This window comes from Rattus norvegicus, chromosome 8 (assembly GCF_036323735.1).
Source record: "Rattus norvegicus strain BN/NHsdMcwi chromosome 8, GRCr8, whole genome shotgun sequence".
NCBI classification, from domain to species: domain Eukaryota; kingdom Metazoa; phylum Chordata; class Mammalia; order Rodentia; family Muridae; genus Rattus; species Rattus norvegicus.
Genome location: NC_086026.1, coordinates 87670914 through 87695899, shown reverse-complemented (window position 1 = coordinate 87695899; position 24986 = coordinate 87670914). Strand labels below are relative to the sequence as shown.

Below are 24986 nucleotides of genomic sequence, written 5' to 3'. Positions count from 1 at the left end.
TCTGCCAACAAAATATGAAAGCTTGTTGTATCTTAAAATAAAAAAGGGTTTGTTCTATTGTCTGGTTACTTCCTTATCAACTCCACAGAAAAGGACAAGGATAAAGAAGTATTTCGGAAATGATGCATGGTGCCCCACACCCTTAACCCTGCACTTAGGAGAAGTGGAGACAAGTGGTAATTTCCAGGCCAACCAGAGGCTACACAGAAACTGACTCAAAAATAAAGAGGAGCAATTTTACGTGTGGGGGGCTCCTGTCACTGTGTGACCCCTTCCTGGTGCATTTGGCTCTGCATGGGGTTTTCTGTCATGCAGTCTGCGGGGACTGCGCCTGAGTAGAACTGCTAAAGTTCTCCTGGGTCCCAGCAATATGAACAGTGCTCTCATGCGAGCCTTTCACTCCAGCTCTCCCCAAGCAGTAACATTCAATCTGAGCTATCAGAAAAACCACCTTACTGTAACAAAATGAAGCAAAGCCAGTGGTGACATTAGCATAAGTCCATTAAGGCTTAACCAACGGGTCCCCATGGAAAGTTAAGGAGATTTAGAGGTAACCCTATCTGTGTACTAAAGTTATAAGGCGCCTTTCCTAGAGGAATCAGGGACATTTTAATGAAAGAAGATGGCTTTCCCGAGCATTACCATTTTTTTTTTTTTTTTAGGAGAACAGCACAGATGCTGGCCAGGAGTGAACCTGTCTCCTTGAACCTCCAAGAGCTGCTGTACAAATGGGATTCTCTATTGACTCTATCAAAAACATCCATACTCAGCAGAAATCCACAAATCGTAACCCAGGACGGACAGACGGACAGACAGACAGAAAGACAAGACTGACTACCTAGCAGGTGACAGAAATAAAATGGTACCTAATATCCTACTTGATTAGGAAAAGCTATCACATATTTCCTTGTGTACAAAATGCTGAAGAGCTGAACCTGTTAAACCCGGCAGCAGGCCTGAGAGAGTTGTCATTTCCTCCAGTGATCTGTCACACACACGAGCATCTAATGGAGCCCATTAGTCTGGAGATCAGCTACAGCCAGCCTGGGCTGCCGGAACACACACTCAAGACAAAATGACTCAGTAAACCATTTCTTCCACATTGTGACGGAGGACAGAATGTCCGGACCTTTTTGCTGTTTTGGTTTGTTGAGACAGTCTCATTCTGTACCTCTGACTGGCCTTGAACTCACAGAAAGAACTGTCTGTCTCTGCCTCTGAAGTACTGGGATTAAAGGTGTGGTCCATCACACCCAGTGTGTGTGTGTGTGTGTGTGTGTGTGTGTGTGTGTGTGTGTGTGCGCGCGCATGTGCGTACATGCATGCTTATGTACAGGTGTCCACTGAGCCCAGACACAGGACATCCCCTGGAACTGGAGGGAACTATGAATTACCTGGTGTAGACTGTGAGAACTGAGCCTGGGTCCTCTGGAAGAGTAACAAAAGCTCTTAACAACTGAGCATTTTCAAACCCCCATAAACAGGGTCCTAGATCTTTTCAAGTCAAATGTGTTCCGTGTTTAAGAGGACACACTCTCCTGGTTGGTTTCCTAACTGTGTACATAGCATCCTGCAGGAGTGAGGCCCTGGTGGTCAGCAGCTGAGTCAGCCATATTCTGTTTATGTCCTTAGTCATCACAGGCGCTAAAGCAATAGAAAACAGCTTGATTTTTCCAATCCTTGTGCGGGTGCTGATGAACAGGAAAATATTTTGACTTGATCACAGAGAAATTTTATACCCATGTCAGAGGACACACCCTGAGTGTCCTCTACCTGCTACACATAGAATAACTAAGTGCCTTGGGACACAACAGCTTCAATTTACAACCAACTAAATTCTACCTGGGTCATAATGGCCTCATAGTGACAAGCGGCCCTCTGGCTGAGAACGGTCTCACTGTAGGAAACTGTTTAGCAAGTAGGGAGAGAGAAGCTCTTCTGAGTTTAACAGGATGAGGTGGCATTAACTCTGGCCTAATTTGTCTGAACATCAAACACATATCATTATGGACTGTGATGCTTCGCTAATAAGTTAAAAAGATTCCATTATGAAGGCTCAATGCTCTTCCTTTGGTGATACCTGCTTTAAGATGGGAGCCTTAATAACAGAAACACACCAGTAACAAGGCCAGTAGTAGCTACCACTGATGACTTAGGACCAAGTACATACCACACAAACTGTTCAATTTCATCTTCTTGACTATGCTACAGAGGGCTATTTTTCTTATTTACAGACATAGAAACTCACACATTAGACACTGCAGAGCCTGCTCTGGGTTGGAACAGATCCAGATCTGGCTGCCTAGCTCTGACACTAAAGTTAGAACAGCTTTAATCTTCCAATCTTGCTGCTCATAAGCCTCATGCGTGTGCTGTGACAAAAAGTTGGGGTGACCCCACTCAGCTGAACTCTAACTCAGGATCCCACTATCCAGCCTTAACCTGGACATCCCCCTCTCTTCAGACACAGGTTCCCAGCCGGACCTTCTCCCCGGTCCTCCATGGATGCAATCTGCTTTGGGGATGTCTCCACAAGACCCACATCTCTGGCCCCACCCACAAAGCTTTGCTTTTCTAGTCAGGCTGGATCCCAGCTTGCCATTCCAGGAATACTCCTGACACCACCTGTGGAGCCTGACTCCCAGGAAAAAGGACCAGCAGAACCAAACTTCTGCCAAACTCAGTGTCCATATGAACAGCACTCTATCCTCAAACATCACTCTGACACATCAGATGAGCCACAGAAACGCTGTCCGTGTGCGGATGAAAGCATCAGTAGGCAGTCTGCAAAGGTCCGCATGGAGGCAAGCGAGGCAGTCACGAGTGGTGCGGAGACAGGGGAAGAGCTGAGGTACAAGATCTCCTCTGTGAGAAGGAATGCTTTGCAATAAGACAACACCGACACACACCAAACCCCACTGAACTAAACCTTCAAAACCATCAACCGTGTACTATGTAAACCAGTAGAAATCCACCCTTCTCCGCTCACTGTCTATTTTAAGACAACCTTTTGACAGAATGACTATACACTTACAAGTGTGACAGTCTACATGTATATACAACACGTGCTGATCGTCATGGTAACCATACATCATCTCAGACACAGCGCTGCTTCACTGTAAGAACACCCAAAGCCGTCTCTAGTAGCTGCCCTACATACTTCACTGTTGTTGGCCACGGCTGTTTTGTGCCACAGAGCATGACAAGTTATCCCTACCCCCACAATCACACCTGTGAACACTGTCTCCATTCCTCTCCCTCCTCCCCTTCCTAGCCCTGGATTACCCCACTAGCACTTCTATGAGATCCACCTTTTAGCTTCGTTGTCTACATGGAGGATGTGGTGGCTGTCTTTCTGTGCATGACTGACTCCTCCTGGCATAATGCTCTCCAGCTCTACCCATGTTCCACAGAAGCTAACACAGAATTGCACTATGTATGTATATCCTGTTTTCCTTATCTAACTCAGCTGACAGACGGGCTGGTTGTTTCTACTTCCTGGCTTTTATACAATAAACTCCCAAGTATGGGGTCTCCTCAACATACTGCTCTTCTTCCTCTGCACAGCATCAGTGTGGGATCACTAACCTGTTTTATAAAGTCCCTCTTCATCCCTCTACTTTTGTCGTTATTCTTCCCCTTCCGAGAAGTCACTCATATCCCATTTCCCATGTTACCCTTACTTCCTCTCTCCAAAGGCTGGGATGATCTTACCCAACCTGAAAAATCATCCCCTAAACTGTCCATCCAAACTCATTTTCAAGGTATATTACCAAACTTGCTTTTCATTCCTGTCTCTTCAGTTTCATTCTCAGCGATAAAGCAAACTAGACAGCAAAACGTAACTGTGTTGACAGACGCATGAGCAGGGTAAGCCTTCAGGAAACAGAGGTCAGGAAGGAGACAAAGATGAAGCAGAGAGCTGTTGTTAGGGACAACCAGCCAAACCGAAGAAAACACTTCACGAGGGACTGTCTAGAACTCACTCAACAGCAAAAGCAAGATTTCTCAATGTTAAAAAGTAGCAACATTCACTTCAGCGCCCACAACACTGGGACAAAACAGAGGTCAGAGAGGCCCCTGTGCAAGGACAACACACACTTGTGAAATATTCATTATTTTTATTAATCCTTCTTTCAAAAAGTGAGCAAACAATCTCACCAGACATTTCTCAAAAGGAAGTGGCAAAGAAGTACATGAAAAATACTTGGTGTCACCAAGGAAACTGAGAAATCACCACCTGCCAATCAGAACGGTTGTGACTAAAAAGATAAAAGCATGCATTAGTGGGGACAGGAAAAGGAATGCCCAAAACACTCCTGCGAGGAGTGTAGATAATGCTGCCACTGTTGGAAAACCACAAGGACGAAGCTCCTCAAAGATCCAAACGGAACCACCACAGGAGCCAGAAGGTCCTATCCAAGCATTATTCAAGGGTTTCGTTCAATAATTCAAGCATTAGTCAATGGTGCCAAGTGTGGAGGATTCAGTTGGTCAGGGAGCATTTACCCTCTATGCATAGGACGGCACAGGCTGCACCCTCAGCAGGACACAGGCATGCACGCAAGCAAGCACCAAGGTGGAGACTCAAGTGGAATGGGGCACATAAACAAGCCAGGCACACATACACAAGTCAAGACACACACCCAAGTCAGGCACAGCAAGAAGACAGCTACTTCGTGTTTTCACTCATGGGAGTTCAAATGTTGATTTCGTAGAAAAAGAAAGGTAGGAAGGTAGCGGGGGATAAACTCCTAAGGATACATGATTGACATGAACATGCTATTTCAAGGAGGCCAGTGCTACCCATGAGAATGACAAGGCCTTCCCCAGGTCCTATTAAGGCTGTTGACAGTGTGTCAAAAAGCATAAACCATAGGCCTCTTGGATGACAGCAGCCTGTGTCTCCTCCAGAGACAGTAAGTTTCAGAACTCCCGATGGTCTCCATCAGAATGTTTGACCTATCTGATCCCAGAGAGAGAGAGAGAGAGAGAGAGAGAGAGAGAGTGAGTCTGTCTGTCTGCTTGTATGTCTGTTTCTTTATTCTCTATTTTCATTCCCTAGTGCTCTCATCAGGTCAACCCCAAAGCCCTTCAGGTAGCAGCAAGGGTAGAGGGAACAGAAACAGATCAGATACTGGGTACAAAAGTACAGTCAGGTGGGGGGGGAATAGCTTCCAGTGTTCTGTAGCACAGCAGAATGGCTGTGGTTTACAATAGTTTATCTATACTTTAAAGTAACAAGAAGAATTTGAAGGATCTCAATGCCATTTGATCACAATATATTTATATGCATGTACTGAATGTCTACAGTATACAATATGTACAATAATTGTTAAAACTTTAGAAATGAAAATAATTAGATACTCTTTGGTTACTAAAATTCATTTAGAAAACAAAACAACCACTGTAACAAAACAGGCTTGGCTGGTATGATGGTAAGGAGGAGTGTTATATAGCCATTTTCTCGATAGTAAAACATTCCCTCCTACAAGAATGCTTAAGACAGAAAATAACTCAAAACCTGAAGGAAGTCCCTGAAACTGACAGGGTTCATTAATCCTTCCCTGTCCAAGAAGGAGCGACCACTCTCAGAAGCCAAGCCCAAAGGAGACTTTAAGACAAGCCCAGGGGGTTGGGGATTTAGCTCAGCGGTATAGAGCGCTTGCCTAGCATGTGCAAGACCCTGGGTTCGGTCCCCAGCTCCAGAAAAAAAAAAAAAAAAGGACAAGCCCAACCACTTTGAATAAGCAGAGATAAGTGAGCTTTCTGGAAGGGCTCAGATCAGCCAAGCCTAGAAAGTACACTCAACCGGTTAAGCTATAGGCTATGCAGTGTGCTCCACATTCCTAGTTTTGCTTGTTAGCTCTTCTGCCCCTGTAAGAAATCATAGTAAAACTTACTGGTTCACCAAGTTGGACTTTGGTGGTAACTGTACTTTGGTCTGTCCTGGCCTCCCTAACTAGGCTAAGTAGTAGATTTTGTGGGGTTTTTTTGAGTGTGAGTGTGAGTGTGAGAGAGAGAGAGAGAGAGAGAGAGAGAGAGAGAGAGAGAGAGAGTGTGTGTGTGTGTGTGTGTGTGTGTGTGTGTGTGTGTGTTAGAGAGTGGGAGGAGGAGGAGGAGGTGGTGGTGGTGGAGGCATCTTCCCCAGGAAAAGTCTGTTATACAACAAAGGCAGGCAGATCTCTGTGTCAAAAATAAAGAAAAAAAATCATTAAAAGTCAAAGTAAGAATTCATTCAGTTCCTCAGTTACATTAGGCACTTTTCATGTCTTGGTGACAACATGTAGCTGGTGACTACCAGGTTGGACAGTGCAAACAGAGCTGACAGAAAGGCCAGTAACTAGAGTCAGTAACTCACTGCACTGAAGCAGACTCAGCACAGAAACAGGCAGACTGGCAAGACTTGTCTTCCAGGGAATTAAGGGTTAAACAGTTACAGAGAGCAAGATCAAGGGGACACACTACAGCAGTTTTGGATCAAAACAAAGGCACTCTCCAGCATCCACAGTAAATGACACCAAGCCTGAATAAAAATGAGATCAAGATTATGTATATTTAAGTGATTTTCAGCCAACTTTAAAGTCTAAGGATTATAAAGCAAAGATATTCCATGGGAAGAGATATATTCAAAAATAGAAATGAGTATTATAAAAAAATGATTACTGCTACAATGACATTAGTCTTTTTGTTTGTTTTTTAAACAGGGTTTCTCTAACCCTGGCTGGCCTCAAACTGACAAGAGATCCACCTACCTGTGTCCCCAGAGCTGGGATTTAAAAAGTGCACTGCAAGGCACGTACATCCCAAGTCTAATCGTACTTGCTCCTTTCTGCTCAGATTCGTATTTTTTCTACTACAGCTCTACAAGACAGCACACACCTCAACAACCAGTACTGGAACACAGCAACAGTACATCTTACCCTACCCGAGTAGGGCACGCTACAGACATAGTCATGTGATCAAGTCCAGCGCTGCCATACACCAGGTGAAGGTCGAATGTGAAGGAGGTGCACACAGACCCTGTGGTGCACACCTAGAATCTTAGTCGGAGAGAAAGGAGGGCAAGAGCTGCTGTAAGAAGAAATGAAAAGCAGTCGTTTATTAGCTAAGTAGAAAGATCCTCTTTAAGAATGCAATATGGGGAGCTTTTGTAGAGGGACTCTTAGCGGGCAGTCGGCACCCCTAGCCTCTGACCGGTTTCAACAAGAAAAAACTGTTTTCCTGATACTGAAAGGTTATTTTCCCATCTCCCACTCACCAGAGACTATGCCTGTAAGATCTGAACCTGCTGAATGCAGCAGACGGAGAGGATCCCAGGCGTCTTTCATTAAGGCAGGCACATAAGAGATGGGAAAAAAAAAAAAAAAATCAAGCATTCTGGCGTGCATTAATTTTCTGCTGTTTTATAAAGCACATTTCCCACAAAGAGATTGTTTATGCTCCCAGGTAATGAGAAAATATCTAAAATTTAAATTTTTGAGTCATTTTAAGTTAATTTCTGTCAGGTTAAACATCGATAAGTATAATCTGGGTAAGCGAAAGCTAAGGCTCAGTAAGGTTTTAAGTGTACATGAACAAAGTGCTTGACAACTGCTCTATTAGCATCTACAGTGATAGTCCTTACCCCAAGGCTTTACTTCCAAATGATATTGAAAATTTAGTTCTTAATGTTAAATATCCACCACCACCTCCACTCCCACCCCTACCCCCAAAAGAAAACTCAAAAAAAGAATGAGGGTTGTTCAGGTTTGTTTTGTCAATGTGCACTGGTGTTTTGTCTGTCTGTCTGTCTGTCTATCTGAGGATGCCAGATCTCCTAGAACTGGAATTTCAGCTGTTGTGAGCTACATGTGGGTGTTGGGATTTGAACTCAGGACCTCTGGAAGAGCACTGCGCCATCTCTCCAGCCCCCAAATGAGTGTTCTTTTTAGGTTTATTATTTCTAAGTGTGTGTGAGAGAGAGAGGAAGAGAGAGAGGAAGAGAGAGAGAGAGAGAGAGAGAGACAGAGAGACAGAGAGAGAGCGAGCACATGGGCCCGAGTGTACATGTGTAGATGCCTATGGAGGCCTGAAGGGGGTTTGAAATCCCTGGAGCTGACCTTGGAGGTGGTGGTGAGCTACCTGACATCGGTGCTGGGCAGTGAACTCTAGTCCCCTGCAGGAACAGCGTGTGATCATAAGTGTTCAGCCATCCTTTAAGCCCCAAGAATAATGCTTTAACACCTGACTTCAGTAGCTAAAAGTGCACAGTTTAAAAACTGAACACTCAAATACTTTAATTTTACTGAAATAATCATTTTGAAAGTAAGGCTAGCAATAATAGGACTTAAATATGTTATAATTAAAGGCACTTGTGAGAGAGTCTTACTACCACTTCCCTGCTGACTCAAGCACATATACAGGACTAAGGAAAATTCAACCTAATCAATTGAACAATAACAAGCTGATTTTCACATTACTGTGTGGGCATAAAATCTGACAGTTCTTTTTTAGTCAAAACACCACTGGCTCTGATGGGTTAGGACACTCTTGAACAGTTCCTTGAGCTAGGCTGCTTTAGCTAATGTACTCATACTGCAACAAGAGTACGTTCAAAGGACAATGAGGAAGGGCACAATACAATAACACACGCTTAAGAAAATGCTTTACTGCCAGGGATGGTAGTGCACACCATTAATCCCAGCACTCAGGAGTCAAGAGGCAGGTGGTTCTCTGAGTCTGAGACCAGCCTGGTCTACTGAGCTAGTTCCAAGATAGCAAGGGCTACACAAGGAAACACTGTCTTAGGGGAAACAAAAAAGAAAGAAAATGCTTAAATTACAACTCGTTGCTTTGTATGCAACTTAATTTAAGCATAGACATAGGGAGACAAAAGAAGGGGAATGTAGGGTGAGGGAAAGAAGGAAGAGAGATGGGGACAAGAGGGGAGAGGAGGGAGTTAGAGAGGGGGAGAAGGAAAAGCAGGAGTGACTAGAAAGTCAGGGCAGAACACATGGCACGTGCAAGTGACATTTCATCTCCCTGGGCATGCCTCTCACAGTCTGGGAATGTATTCCTTTACAAGACTACAGTGTCATGAGAGCAAAACACTGCATCTGAGTGCACACACTCTGCTGTGCTGGGCACGGCACATCCCTTGTGCTATGAATAACAGCTCCGAAGGTTTCTACCAGGGCACAGCCTCAGAACAGACATCTGTGAATTTCTCAACACAATCGTTTTCTCTTTGCTTTCTTAGTTCGGAAAACATTATAGAGTGATGCCTAGGAGCTAGGCGTACGATCTTACTAAGGGATAACAATGATCTGAAGATAGAAAACAAAATCTTGACAGTTTATACAGAACAATGCAGCTGACATATTGGCAGTGGAGAGAGGCCCTCCTTGCATCGTACCTCAGCCTGGCTGTGCTCAGCCCATGCTTGCAGCACTGGGGGGGAGGGGGGGCTTTGTCTGGGGGGGGGGGTACTGATCACTGTAAATGACACCCACTGTCTGCAGAGAGAACAGAAGCTCTGGCTCATCACCTAAGAGGGGACTGGCTCTCATTTCAATCATTTCCCTTTCTGGAGATGAAACAGAAGCAGAGATGATTGCAATTAAAGCGATCTTCACGGTGGCACGCGCAACTGCTTTATTAATACCATCTCCAGACAGGTAGAAAGGCAACGTGGTGCCAGAGAAAATAAGTTCTAATGCCAAAACACTCCAGTCGCTGGAAAACAGTTCCCACTCCTACTCCTTGGGAAACACCAGTTTTAATCACTACATCAATTTAATTATGAAAATCAAAGGGCTCTAGACACCATGAATTTAAAACCACGAAAACGCCGGAGCAGCATCCATTCCCCTTCTAGCATGCACCAGCAAGCAATGATTGCTTCCCTCCACAACTCACTGGTAAGGTTAGGCTCAACCCAGAAGGCAGGACGTGTGACCTTGAGCTACTCCAAGAAGGGAAGGGACCACAGAGTCAGAGTGGCTTCTGAGAAAACCCTGCACTGACCTGAACAAAAGCAGCAATCTTACAGCCACAGAACCACCATCTTCAGTTTAACTTACTAATTAAATTGCATTTACTTACTTTCGTAATTAAAAAATTAGGGGTACTGTTATCATAAGTGAGGCTGCAGATGTCGCCTGGTTTCTAAGCAACACAGGCTTCTGCTCCTGACCCCGGGGGGTCCTTGGCTGGCCCACTGAAGCAGCTGAAGTGGAAGGCTCAGATGTGGACATCAGAGGAAAGGGCCGCAGGACCAGGGTCTTTCTATGAAGGGCTGAGTAGAAAGGGAGGCAGCCCAGCTCCTGCTGCCAGGCTTAGGGAAGCTGACCCAGAGTCTAGGCCCAGGCCTTTAAGGGAACTGAGATGGCAGGATTATTAAAAGGGCAGAAAAATGTGCATGTGCAGGAGTCATCGGTGAGAACCTTCAAGTGACCCAGGAGCCTCTGGATGGAGTTAGACAGGATGAAAGCAGAGACACACGGGGGTAATATTGGATCAGAGCAGGGTCAGCGCCTTCCACCAGCAAGGACACAGTTCTTATAGCATTTGCTAGGGATGAGCATGAGCAACGCCCACCAGTGACGGTGTGTGAGGCCAGCCTTCAGAAGCATTAGATTTCACAGACTGTTGGAAAAGCCACGCAGCCTGCCCACCGCAGACTAAAAGGCCTGGAACATGGGTAATGTGGTGTCTACAGACAGTACGTTCACCATAAATGCTAAGCTGTAATTGTATTTCTCCTAGTGATTTCTGGTCCCCGTGAAAGGAACAGGCAGTGTGTCCCTGCCTGGAGGCAGTGTAAAAGGGCTGGCTCTAGATCAGTGAGTCTCAACCTGTGGGCATCGACCCCTATGGGGTAGGAGGTGCTGAACAGTAGATACCCCGCATATCAGACATTTACGCTGATTCATGATAGTAGCAGAATCACAGTTATGAAGTCACAATGAAATAGTTTTATGGTTGAGGGTTACTACAACATGAACTGTATTAAAATGTCACAGCATTTGTCACTGCTCTAGATGGTAGTGAGGTTGCATCTGGCTTATGAGACAGAGGTCAGAGGTCTGCTGTCCTGTGGTAGGGACAGCACTGCTCTTGTGGGACCTGATGTCTATGTATTGAGCTAACTCAATCTGTTGGATTGAGGTGAGTGTCAGGTGCAGGAGACCGGAAGGACTCCTGGAGAAGTCGCATCCTATGCTGAGAGCTCGGGTCGGCTGGACAGTAGCAGAAACGGGGAAGACAGTGTTTTAAGCATGGGCTGAAGGCATAACCAACAGAAACACCAAGAAGTAAGAGTGCAGGCTCCTCAATAGAGGAGCAGCGATTGTAAAGAATGAGAGAGCCTCAGGCCAGGCACCACTAAACCCAGCAGCTGGAAGACATGGGCAAGGAGATCTCGGTGAGTTCAAGGCCAGCCTGGTCTAGAGTTCCAGGAAAGCCACCAAGGTTACATAGTGAGACCTTGCAGGTGGGAGGGAAGGAAAACAAGGGAGAGAGGAAGACTCCCTCCCCCCCCCACCCCACCCCTCAACCCCAGACAGAAAAGTCAAGGCCCTTGACATAGATGCGCCAGTGTACACATTCTCCTAGATAACAAACTGAGCTCACAACTGGAGAAATGAGTGAGGAAGCAGTGTGGCAGAACTACAATGAAGACTGGAGCTCATCCAGGGTACAGACCTTAGTGGGTGCATGCTTCCGGCCTTCAAGAGTCACGGGCGATGGAGAAGGGGACAAGCTGACAGAGGGGTGAGCCGTCTCAGAACTGAGCAAGACAAGCTACTGAGCACTCAGCGAAACCCAACCCAGAGGCTTCTACTCCCTAGAGACAATGGCTGGAGCTGCAGCAGGAGGCAGACAAGTCACAGTTTTCTGGCTGAGTCAGTGGGGCACTGCTGTGTGCTGAGACCCAGCTTGGTGAAGTCTTCAGCTGTACCTGAAAGCAATCATCACAGAGACCTCATAAAGATGTTAGCATTCTGGGCCTGATACTGTTTTTGCTTTTAGTTTAGCCTGGCCAAAAGGTTTGGTTTTAATGAGGAATAATAAAACATTAGTTCAAAGACTGGGGGTGGGTGGAAGGGTGTTTACTATACTGTAAATTACTACAAAAATAATTTAGGTTAAACACTAGAAGAAAGGGAAGGGGGTAGCTCTAACAATATGCAACCGCTTATTCTATAAACATTTACTGTGAAAACATGTCGCACAACAATGGCAACCGCCCCACACATCTCATGCTGTAGTCAAGCCAGGTGAGGGACGGAGGAATACCAAGTAGACTCAGGGTCTTTCTATGACCAACCTTCTTAAAGGTCACTGGAATCATGAAAAAAGCTGGTAACAGTAAAAGGTTTCTGACCAAAAATTAATTCTACATCAAATGTGTAATGAACCGGGAGCGTCTGTCTGAGCCCCCGCCCCTTTACATACGAGCACGGCACTGCCTGCACCACCATGCCTTACGGTCTCAACCAATGCCAACCGAAGCCCTCAGAGCTCTGACTCAGTAGTGTTGTACACCACAGACTGCACTTCTACTGTGCGGTCTTCTCCCCTTAGAGACACGTTAGAGGTTTACTTATGGAAAAGAACAACATTTAGTATTTTTCTACTGGCATCCTCCATGTGCAGTACCAAACTAGTGTATTTTGATATTATACGGTTTAGGTACATTCGGTCTTAAAAACTGCTGTTGAAGCTGCAAGCTTGGATTTCATTAAAAATAAAGCAAAACCAAACAAACAAAACAAAGTCACTGAATGAATTTTAGCCTGGGATTAGCACAAATTTCCAAAGCAGTCCTACATTACCTTCTGCCATTTTGTGCCACATATTTATGCAAAGCAGAATCCTCAGTCCTGGTGATTACAGAATCAAATCAATCAACTCTGAGAAAACACTGAAGCTGCCCTACAGCTGGAGCTGCTACAGCTCTTCAGGGAGAGCGACTCATACTTCCTGGAGGTACCCAGTTTCACTCTCATCATACAACTAAGGGCTCACATGCTGCTCACACAGTAGGCCCTCCACACAGCAGGCCCTCCACACAGTAGGCCCTCCACACAGCAGCACTCTACAAGGCAGACCCTCACTACTCTTCTCTCCAAGACGGTCTCAGCTCTTGAAATTCAGTCCAAAAGCCACCCACCCCCTATGTCTAACTGTCCAAGCCAGAACAAATCTACTTCTCTAAAACCCCACAGAAGCTATATGTGGTGGCTCACTCCTACAAATCCCAGGACAGCCTGGACTAGAGAGAAAGACCCAATTTCAAAAACACCAAGTGAGGGCCAAAGAATAGTTCCGGGTGTAAAATGACAACCTGAGATCAAGCTCTGAAACCCTCCCTGTGACCCTTTCTCAAGAAATATATTTTCTAAAAAAATCCACTTTTTTAAAAAAATAAAATAGCCTGAGACCCTGCTCAAGTACTTAGTACCCCTTTCAGCCAACTGTGATTAATGCAGTCCTCAGCCCTCACTGGAGTCTCTTTTTGTAAAGAGTGGTGGTTAAACAGAGTCCCACAACTGATCAAAGAACAGAGAGTGAGTGACTATACGCTGTAAGGCCTAAACAGGCCATCTAAATCACCCTTCCCTCAGAGGCTCAGCAAACATGGCAGGTGAAGAAACAACAGAACAATTCTGAGAGTCAGAGGCTGGGTTGCTATAAAAAGGTGTTTTCCTGACATAAGGCCATTGTGCTCATGAACTCATGGCTGTGGCTGCCGGTACAAGATCAAGCCAGTCAGCGTTCCAGCATGAGTAGAGGAAGAGAGATCCTGAGGCCCAACCCCTAGCTGCTGCAGTTGATAGCTGCTGGGAAAGGAAAGTCTGTTTTTAGAGACGAGGCCACTGGCAAGGTGCCCATTCAGTAGACAGGCCTACATCCATGCGCATCCTGTGGGCACTAAGTGGACTCAGGGGTGTAATGAGGGTGCTCAGGGAGATGATCAAAACTATACACACACACACACACACACACACACACACACACACACACACACACATAGATCTCACACACAGAAAAGTTCAAAGAAAATTAAAATACCAATGTCCATAACGCCCTACTCTCCCAAAATAGCACATCAGACAGAGACATAAAGTAGTTTAGAGAAGGGGTTGGGGATTTAGCTCAGTGGTAGAGCACTTGCCTAGCAAGCGCCAGGCCCTGAGTTCAGTCCCCAGCTCCGAAAAAAAAAAAAAGTTTAGAGAAAGTTTCTTGTATTGCTCTATTTGAATTTCTCTGCAAACCCCAGCAAGTTTAGCAGGCCAGATTATTTCTAAATTCCTTCCTAGTCCTTAACGTCTATGGATAAGACTTATCTGCTTCTACCAAAGCCACTGTCTGACTGAAGCTATCACTCTGCCTCCACTGACCTTACACAGCCCCTCTCAAGCGGAGCTGCTCTGCCTTCTATCTAGTCTTGCACCATTATTCCCTGATCAAAACCAAACAACTGTTCAAACTCCTCAGAGTGGCCCTAGGGCCCACACTGATAGCTTCCTCACCCACAGGTTTCCTGATTGTTATTCCTCACAAGACTCTCTATCAACAGGACTCCTTCCTCTTTCCCCCAGCCTGCTTCCTGCTTCCTCCTGGCTTTCCAATCCAATGGAAGTTCTCATGACTGTCCCCTGTACCCTACACGATCCTACCACAGGCCTCACCACCAAGTTAACATGTTCAGTTTGCCACTGTCCTCCAGCAGTCTGGCCAGCCTACCATTCACTCTATAAACCAGGCTGGCCTTCAACTCAATAGATCCACCCTCCTCTGCCTCCCAGTGCTGGGATTTAGAATGTCACTACCAACACCCAGCTAGGAGCCATGCTCCTCAGACGGCAGCACCATGCTCTGCAGTGAGTGAATATGCTTAACTGAAGAATCAGGTAGCCTTGTGGCTACTTAACCCAGCTCTGCCCACCCTCACCTTGGTGCAAACCAAAATAAGGTTCTGAGGAGTGGCAAGCCCATGTTATTTTAATAATGGACACCTTCAGTACTTACAACAGCACTGATTATTACTTCTTTGGGAATAGTGCCATCAGGCTGCTCTATCGCAGGCCTAGTCAACCTTGAAACTTACAATGTGATATGCAAATAAACAACACCTTTAAAATAGCACTCGTCACCCAGGTGGGTGGGATGACTGTCTAGCAAATGGTCTGAGCTGCTAATGCTCGCTTGGCCGGGAGACGTGGCCCAGTTCCCTGACCGGGCTGGCTCCTCATCTATGAAGAGTCATGTAGCTCAGGGTTCTCAGGGGTCCTGTCAGCTTCACACAGCCCAGTGCAGAGGAAAGCACACATCCATCCAAAGGACACTATGGAGAGATGTTTCTGTGTCTATTTGCCAGATACCTGCCTGCACTACAGCTGGAAGGTAGAGACTCTGAAACAGAGTCTTCCTAGGAGGATTCTGAGAAACTATGAGAAGAAAAGTACTGATCACTTTCATTTTTGTCAGAGAAAACTGAGACACACAGAGGTTAGCATGCCAGGCCAAACAGCCAAGGCGTCGGAACACCCAATTCAGCCAGAAGAATGAAGGAGAAGCTGAGGTTTGCCTTGGCTTTCCAGCTCCCATTCTGCTTGGCTTTTTAAATGGTGGGAAGAGATACAGATGTAAACGAGGGAGCTATTCAAATAAAACATGACACAGAGACCGGAGTAATCGAACAAGGGGGTTGGGGGAAACACAAGTCTTAAGCATTCAGACTAAGAGGTACACTCAGGCCATGGGGTCAAAGGACAACAGGCCTGAGGAGACCTTTAGGCTGGACCGAAATGATCCTATCGGCATGCCAGAAAGCCGCTTGGGCAACAAAACACAAGGGAGACAGAGGAGACAGAGTGAAGCTGCAGTCGCTAACTCAATGTGCAGAGAACGTCTGAGCAGCGGTCAGGGCCAGGCCAGGCCTGAGTGGGCCACAGCTGCTGACTGACAGGGTAGGCAGAGTGGCTGACGTGAGGGTTGCTTCTAGCTTAATAGTGGCTTAGGCAAACTGGTGTAGACTAATGCTCCTTTACCATGCAGCACAACAGTAGAATTCTTGGTGACAGCCCACAGACTTGGATACAGAAGTTAGCAGCCTGGAGCTCAGAGGAGGTGAACCAGAAATAAACAGCAGAGAGGAGCAATGAACGAGTGAATAGCTTTGCAATTCCACCAGCAGATCAGCCATGCACTGTGACAGTGTCTGCAAAGGTTCACCTCCGTCTTAGATTCCGGAGCCCCATTTCTCAAAACCATGAGAATTCCCACTTCTGTGCTACAGCTCGATGAAAAGCAAGTGTCTGGGCTAGGGCGGAGGACATCCGTGCCTGTAACCTCAGTACCTGGGAAGTCACATAATGAATTCCAGGCTAGGAAGGCTGTGTATGGGACTCTGTCAAAATCATCACCACCACCACCACCACCACCACCACCATCATCATCATCGTCATCATCATCATCATCAACAACAACAACAACATCCAAACAAACAAAAGAATACAACATGGGCGTGTGGCTCAGTGGTAGAGCACTTACATACATGACTTAAGTCCTGGGTTCAATTCCTCGTACCACCAAAGTGGAAGGGAGAGGAGGCAGAGGAAGAAAAGGATGGATGGCCTCAATGCTCTCTGGTCACAGTCAACCTCCTTTGGGGTCACTAAGCCCATTCCCAACTCTACTACTTCTTGTCTTAAAAATGAAGCCCCTGCAGTATTCACATAGCCTTTCTAGGGACATGGAGGTCCTGACAGATCTTAAGAGTCTTATTTAACAGCTGCCTTAGAGGCTGGGCTCAGGAGGTTCTGACAGATCTTAGGGAAGGAGGACAAAATAAATAAAGTAATTTTTAAAAAAGTCTCAGTGGAGACACTCCAATCCATTCAGAGCAACCACCTTCTGGTGTGAAGTGCACTGGTACAGGAGATAACAGGCAAGACCGTCAACTGCCATCAAGCATCGAGCCAACTCCAGACTCCTCCTTGGGACAGCTGCCTTTGAGGCCTGGGGCTCAGACGACTGGGCTCTACCTCAGTCATGTTGTAAATGGCTAACCCTACAGGCTGCAACTGCAAAGAGTTGGGAGACTAATATTCACGAGGCTTTTAAGCAGTGTTTTCTTCTTTGGATAGCTACTTAAAATTCCTATCTGATTGCAGTCTCACGACTGATGTGATTACTTGAATATTCAAGATAAATTCTAATGTTCTCCAAGCTAATTTGTACAAAGCGTACGAAGGCTGTATTACAGTCCAAGTTAAAATTAAAAGAGAGGAGAGGCATAAGGGAGTTATACAACCCCTCAACAGAAAATGATTTTAAAGGTCCCCATTCGAGTCTATGTAACCTAAGGCAGGGAATATGAAAACACAGTTCTTTGTTAAAATTCAACTAAACATCTCTACCTTATAACTATTACCAGTGTGTGGAGGGGACTGCAGTCCACGCAGAACCAAAATGTGCAGGGCATTTTTCAAAGCCTGTTGCAATGCTGTAATCTTCAAAAAGCAAACTTAAGAGTGTCCATGTATTCATCTCTTCTACAGATTGTGGCCCAGGGTCACGATGGTTTTATCATCAGGTTCCTTGCTAATATATAAGCCATCATATGACTTGGGATTTTACCGTAGGAACAAAAGTACTCTCAAGCCATCTCAGTCCTGTCAGACAAACCTAGTGACTCGATGCTCATCTAGAAAGAAGATTCAGTGCTGAGAAGCTGGAGGGATCCCAAGAGAACTGAAGGGGCAGCAAGGTGCCTCCGGCTGAAACACCAGCCCAGCACACCAGCTCTTAACAGTGCAGGCAGCAGAATGACCTAGTGTTCTCAAAACGCTAACAACTTACATGTCCATTCTCAGGGCATGGAGAGGACGCTCCCTAGGGAATCTGAGTGCCTTTCCTACCCAGTGTAGCACACACCTCTCAGACCTTACACCTTGTAAAGAAAACCTAATGGGGCCAAGTCCCCATCAGGACAGCAACTCTGGCTTCCCTAGGCCAGACATGAGGCTTCTCAACACAGGCTTCTTAGACCAGCAGAGTCCTAGGTCTGCACTCTTTTCTTTTTCTTTTCATTTTTCCCTCAGTACTGAGAACAGAATCAGGGCCTTGGGCAACCTTAACCATGTGCTCTGCCACTGAGGCACTCTACCAGCACCACACTGACTGCCCAAACAGACAAGCCTTACCTACAGAATATCTGAAGAAGAGGTAAGGTGGGAAATGAAAAGTCCCTCTTAAGCCCTGACCACAGGGTTACTATTCCCTGTCTACTTCTTCATATAGAGCTCTGCTTAGTTACTGTCAAACAAAGTCTTTATGTTGTCACCAACCTCCCGGAATGGGATGGACATGAACTCCACTGGCCTCTTCTGCCTTCTGAAGCTGGGCTACCCATGCAGGTGTCTGGGCCTTAGGGGTTAGAGCATTGCAAAAGCCCAGGGACTCTGCTGCACTTGCCTGGCTTTACATGAAACTTTGAACACTGAGGTGACATTCCTAAACCCTACCTCTTCTGTAAAACTCAGGCTCTCACCTTCTAAGGTCCAGTGAGCTAGGTGGAAATGAATTAGTTTATGCTGAGCACTTAACAAAAGTGGCTCATGGTAAAAACAAAAAACAAAAACCAGCTCATTTAGCACACACCAATCAGTGTATGCCCTGCCAAGCTCTGGCACAATTTATTCTGCTGTAGGACATCTTCTAATCTGTTGCTGTTATAAATAATGCTTCAGTGGCATCCTGTACAGGGGGAATTCTCCCTGCAATAACCAGTCAATATCTTGCTTAACTTTCATACATAATACTGATGGATCCAGTGCCATTCGAAGTGGGTATAGTTAGTATCGAACTCTCTACATAACCTGGGCTCTCGGGGAGGTGGCGTGTAACTTACCTTCAGTAAGTGTGGAAGCCTACATGAGTGTGTGGCTGCTAACTCAGAAGGCACTGACTCTAATATGCATCCCACAGCTGTCCTTACTTAAACGCAGATAAGATGTTCTTTTAAATGCTTCTCAGATCCTAAAGTGCATTTAAATTCCCAAGACATTCCCAAGTTCTGTCAGAAGTGAATGCTAATTTTCAATTGTGCAAATCAACTAACAAAACAGCTGGCTGGGGTTCAGTAACCTCTGTAAATATTAATTTGTTTCTTCTCCAAAGAAGCAGGTGTGCCTTGAACACTAGCCCTGGGGAATCACCATACTGCTGAAACCCCAGAGAAACAAATGAGTAATTACTGAATTTGGTATCCTGAGAATATTCTTTAAGGATGGAGAATTCAAAACAATCACTTTGTCACAGCATTTACTGTGCCAAGACAAAGGGGGGAACAGTACTCCTGGCTTCAGAAACTCAAACACATCTCTGAGAGGCCAATTCCCCAGCATGGTTCCAATGAAGCCCCTTCAAGATGGCTTCCTAGAAGTTAGTAACAAGAAATAACTATTAACCAGGAGAAAAGGAAACGGTACCGGTGGAATCAACCAGTAGAAACTATCACTAACATGAGTCGGGGTTTGTAGCCTCATATAGTAACTAAAAATACACTTAAAAGTCACAAGTGGTTTTCAAGAAAGTGGTTGTTCTAGTTAGAAAAAGCAAGACAGAATCAACACTGAAAATCTTACAAAAATAACAACATGCTACACCCTAAACCTCAAAAAAGTAAGATGTTAAGCCAAAAGCACTCAAGTCTATCTGGCAATAAGGAGTACTAGGGTATCCCTTACTGCCTGAATACAATCACAACTGAACTTCAAACACAACAGGTGAGGAAGGGACAGGAAGGGTAGGAATTTTGGTCTCTGTGCATTTGTGTGCCTGTGTGCTTGTGGAAGCCAGGACATTGTTACACCATTATTCCCCAGGTACTGTCCTTTGGGGGTGGGGACACGACAGGGTATGTCATCGGTCTGTAACATTCTGAGGTGTCAGGTCTGGATGGTCAGGGACTTCAGGAATCTGTCTACCAATGTCTCCCAGTGTTGTGAATACAGATGGACGTCATCGCTCCCAGCTTCCAACCACCCCATCTACCCCAGCTATGGGTTCTGAGTAGCTAACAAGTCCTCAGGCTTGCAAGGCAGTCAGTTCTCTATGCTGTAATTTAAACTTCTAAAAACTCACCAAGAAGGACTGTTTTAAACTCAGGGACCACGCGATGCTTAAAGTGGATGACCTCAAGTCAACTAAAATGTCCCCATGGGGAAAAACACATGCCAATGGGAACCAAAAAGTTTGGTGACAGTAACGTTTATGGGTTGAAATCAGGGCATGGGAGGGAGTAAGGGGATGGGAGGGAGGGCCCTATCAGAAACTCACTTTGGTCAGATGTGTTTCCTTCACTAGGCTGAAACATCTCCTAGGAAAACATGTCAAGATCCAAGCTCCAGAAGTCAAAAAGAGCAACAGTTTGCTACCAACGTTGCAATCCCCACCATCAGGTGTCCTGCCCTTCCGAGACCTAAAAGCTCAATTTTCATTCTCTACCCACTGCCAGACAGAAACAAAGGGTTTATTCTTGGCAAAACTGAAACTAAGAAATGTTAACCTTTCATTTTTAAAGGGAGAGAAAGGGAGAGACAGACAGACAGACACCAGGGCTCAAAGCTAATTCTCATGTTGGTAGCATGTAACAATGCAGCCAGTTCCACACACCAATGCTTAAACGCCCATGCCTTTTCAAACGTTACCAAGTGAGCAGGTGTGTGCTTTACTCAAACCATGCATCCCGGGCCTGTGTGTTTTCAGTCTGTCACATGCACTACTGTGTGAAGTAAGCCAGACTGCTACCTCTCCTTACTCTCAGGCTCTCTCCACATTCCAAACCTCCACCCTATACACACCAACCAGACTCCTATTTCTTAAGCACAGCACTCAGTGTATTCCTTTGGGGGGTGGGGTGGGGTGACGACCAACCCAACTTGTAGTATTCTGTTACAGGACAGAAAACAGGATCTGGCACCAGAAACATCTAGGCTGCATGAGTTGTGACCTTGGGGAAGAATCTAAACTGAGCGTGTTATTATAAAGTGAGAATGCTCTGGTATCAATTAATAGGGTCTGAGGTCAGTTCTCAGGAAGTAATTGATCTAGGGGTCTGACACTACACCTCAATAAGTTCTTCGTTATTACGGCAAGGCCAGATTAAAGTCATACTTCTAAGGTCTCTCTACCAGTTCCAGTCACCTGCACTTCCTTCTTGCTCAACGACTCCATACTTGTTCACTCTCCAAACTTCCTCTTATTCTCAACCAGCTGGCGTTAATGCAAGCCCTCCCTAACAGCTGGTACCGCAGCCAGTTGGGTAAGGTTAAGAGTCAACCCACCCGTGGGATGAATACCAAGTTATAGGAACCTTCTGCCAGTTACTGCTTAAAGGGGCCGAGGCTCAGGGCCAAGCACCTCAAGGGGGAATCCAGATAGTTGCTAGGAGTCATCTTGCAGAATGAGCCTAAGGATCTATCTCAGAGGACTGCAGTGAACTGGAGCAAAGGTCTTGCTTTCAAGGCCGTTACAAAGGTGTGAGGGTAAGCTTATTAGGACTGGGTTTGCTTCTCGGATCTCAAGCATCCTGACCAATTCAGCATTACTAGGCACTGCAATATCTGACAGGCAGTTGTTCCACAGAGTCGGAAATTCACCTCCGACTCTTCTTTTGGTGTAAAGTATAAAAGAAGTACGCACAAAAGGGCTCCAAATGTAAGCCAAATCAAGAAGCCCTTTGGAATCAGAGACTGCTTCACTCATCTTTGGATCTGAACACCCCATCCATACACACATTTAATACATACCAGCTAATGAAAGCCCATAAGTTAGTAAAAATGAATCACAGATTAGGGACATACCTCAATTGGCAGACTACTTGCCTAGCATGCTGAAGCTAGGTCCACGCCCTGCCCAGCCCAGTCCAGACGTGTTAACCTATACCTATTTACCCAGTGCTCAAGAGAGAGGTAGAAGGATCAGAAACTGAAGGCTGACCTCAGAAACCCTTAAGATGAGGCCAGCCTAGACTGCACGAGACCCTGTCTTAAAACAATCGAATCAGGTATAGGGTAACTAAAGGAACATATTTCAGACAGACTTGAGACAGCAAACTGCTAATCCTAGATGGTTTAAGATGGTTACGCACATGGTTAGATGTTTAAAGTTACCCAAATAGCACAATTACATACATGACATACATATATGTGATTTGACAAGCAACCCATCAACAAGCGGATGTGGTAAGAAGCTGGAGTGCTGGAGACAGAGTCCGTGTTTAGTCAACATCTCTGGGCCTTAGGTTTGGTTTGGCTCGGTGTTCTGAGACAGGGTTTCTCTGGGTAGCCCTGGCTGTCCTCAAACTTGCTCTGTGGACCAGGCTGGCTTTGAACTCATAGGGACCTGCCTACCTCTGCCTCTTGAGTGTTGGGATTAAAGGCAGGTGCTACCACCACCCAGCTGCTAGTTCCCGGTTTTTAGTTGTTGTTTTTTTGTTTTTTGTTTTTTAACAAAAAGGTGGGTAATGAGACTCCCTAGAGGACTTGGTATGTGGAAAGAAGCACTGAGCAAATCTGTTCTCAACATTAGTTCATGAAAACAGTTCAATGAGCTCAATGGTAGCGTTTGCTAAGCGTGTGTGAACTTCTGGGTTCAACAGCCTGCAGCAGGACCAACGGGGAGGCAGACTTGTGAACGGGACCTGAACAGGATGCATGCAGAAAAAGGCAGGCAACTAAGGGGAAGTGGTCTATGGTATGGCTGGCAGGCAACAATAGAAGATGTATATATATATGTATTTCAAACACACACACACACACACACACACACACACACACACACACACACACCACATAGGGAAGGTTAGTGTGTGGCAGAGAAAAAGGCAATAAACACGCTCTGCTCTGCCACAGTTCCCGAAGACAAGGCAAGCCATTTTGCCTTGATTTGTGTGTACACTTCAAGTTGGAAATAAAGCACAAAGGTAAAGTACTTCACCCCTAACAGCAGCTCAAGCAGTAATTATGGCTAAGAAAGAGAGGAATTGCTGGGGGGGAAAGAATTCTGCAAACAACAGGCATCCAAAGGCTAAGGTTCTGGCCAAGAGAAACACTGTTAATCCCAGGAAAGGAAAAGGAAACATTTATCAAACCTCTTAGCCGACCCCCTGTTGGGTTCTTTCATTTATAGTCTCTTGAAACCACCTAATAAATCAGTAACACGGGACCTGGTTGCCTAACAAGGAAAACCAAGAACAGTGTTGGACTTACGAGTTACCTATCTCGAAAAATGCAACATCCATGCTTCCCATTCGTGTTTAAGTTTACCCTACATTCTGTGTAAAGTATTTAACATTCCTCCCATCTGTCCTCAGTTCGAAACTGGAAGACAAAAAGAAAATAGAAAACGAGATGGCCTACGGTAGAAGTTCCTGGCACTGACGTTATCATCAAGAGAAAATCTCAAGGAAAGTAGCATTTCTTTCAAGGTCAGGGCTTTTGCCGAGAAACCAGGCAGTACTGGGGCTCACTAGATACACGATGCATTTATGCCCAACCACCGGTGGAAATCTAAGGAGTGCATTCACATTTACCTAACGCAAGGCCAGCTGTATCTGCAGATGCTGACCCAAATGCTGTGGCCGGAGACTTGCAAGCAACGTTAAGTACAAACCAACAGGTTATAACTGCCAAACGGAGTTAGAGGAACAAATTACAAAACCAACAGGCAACACTGGCCCTCCCATACAACTGTACAAAACACTTCCTGCCACCAGCCCTGACATTAAAAAACAGAAAGACAGTCGAGGCTGGTGGGAGGGCTCCTCGCTCACCACAATTTCTTATCAGACTTCTCTCTGGGTATCCTCCAGCTAATGAGTCATGCTTTGCATTCTTTCAATCGCCCCCTCCTCTCCCCTTATGAAAATTCAGCCAATGCATCCTTCACATTTGCAATCGAGGCGCCTGGAGATGAGCATAACTCATAATGTTGAGCGGTGACGCTAAGTTCAAAGGTGCCGAAGGGCTTCAAGATCATCTAAAAAGAACTCGCTCGCTCTCTCTGGGCGTTACTATCTCCAGCCCAAGGATAGGGGAAGGGGAAGGCTTGCTGGCAGGGAAACAATAAAGGGCACTTTTCCCAAAACTCCGAGCAGCTCACTTTATGGATTGGCAGACTGCTGGCCGTTACCCGCAGCTCTGCTCCCGCGTCTCCACCCTCCGGATACCCGCCGGAGTGGTCGCGGGCTAGCGGGCGTCCCTGGTAGCAGCAAAGGAGTGGAAGGCAGGAAAAGGGCGGCGCGCGGCCCTGATGCCCGGTGCAACACGGACCCGCGCGGGCTCCTCCTCGGCTGCCCATACGGTCGCTCGGAGAAAGCTCTGAGGAAGATCCAAGCGTGCCGCCATCCCTTCCTGCGATCTCCGCGCCTGTCAGTGCACCAAAGTGGCTGCCACCCACGAACAGGTGCGACAGCATCCGGGCGGAGCTCTGCTCCGCCCGCGCCCGGCGCTCGCCGGGCCACGGTGCCTGCCGCCCCCCGCCCAACCCGGACCTCACGGCGCCAGCAGCCCGGCCGCACCCCAGTGCCGCGGCATCCGCCAAGTTCCTGTAGCAGGCGGCTCACCTCTCGGCGTGAGCGGCGACGAGGAGCACCGGACGGCAGCAGGACCGCGCAAGCAGGAGGATGTGCAAGCGGACGCGGGAACACGAGCAAGCAGCAGCCGCGGTGCAAGAGGAAGGCGCCCGGTAGCTTCAACCCCGGCGTGGGCTGACCGTGACGTCACAATGGCGCGGCCAGCCAATCCGAGCCCGGAGGCAGGATCAAGCGCTATGATGTCATGCGGTCTTGGAGCCAATCCTGGGGCGATAGAACTTTCGTGATTGTAAATTCCAGAATCCGATGTGGTGTGCAGCGGAGGCCGGGGTTGGTCCCCCGTGGTTCACGTGTTTCGGGGCAGTTTTCTCGCTTCTTCCTAATAAGCCTG

The 24986-nt window shown here is 46.4% G+C and overlaps 1 protein-coding gene across 2 annotated transcripts in view; it reads right to left on the bottom strand.

Annotated features, from left to right (window-relative positions):
- Elovl5 (ELOVL fatty acid elongase 5) overlaps positions 1 to 24736 on the bottom strand; it is a 66455-nt gene extending 41719 nt beyond the window's left edge. The window contains exon 1 of one of the 2 annotated variants that reach the window (NM_134382.2): positions 24626 to 24736. Coding sequence is in view for 1 of the 2 variants with exons in the window: in XM_063264837.1 (XP_063120907.1) it covers positions 11689 to 11702 (14 nt within the window). In the remaining variant the exon portion in view is untranslated. Of the gene's footprint in view, positions 1 to 11688; positions 11940 to 24625 lie in introns of those variants that run through there. The other variant, XM_063264837.1, reaches the window with a different exon arrangement.
- Between the last annotated feature and the right edge of the window lie 250 nt (positions 24737 to 24986).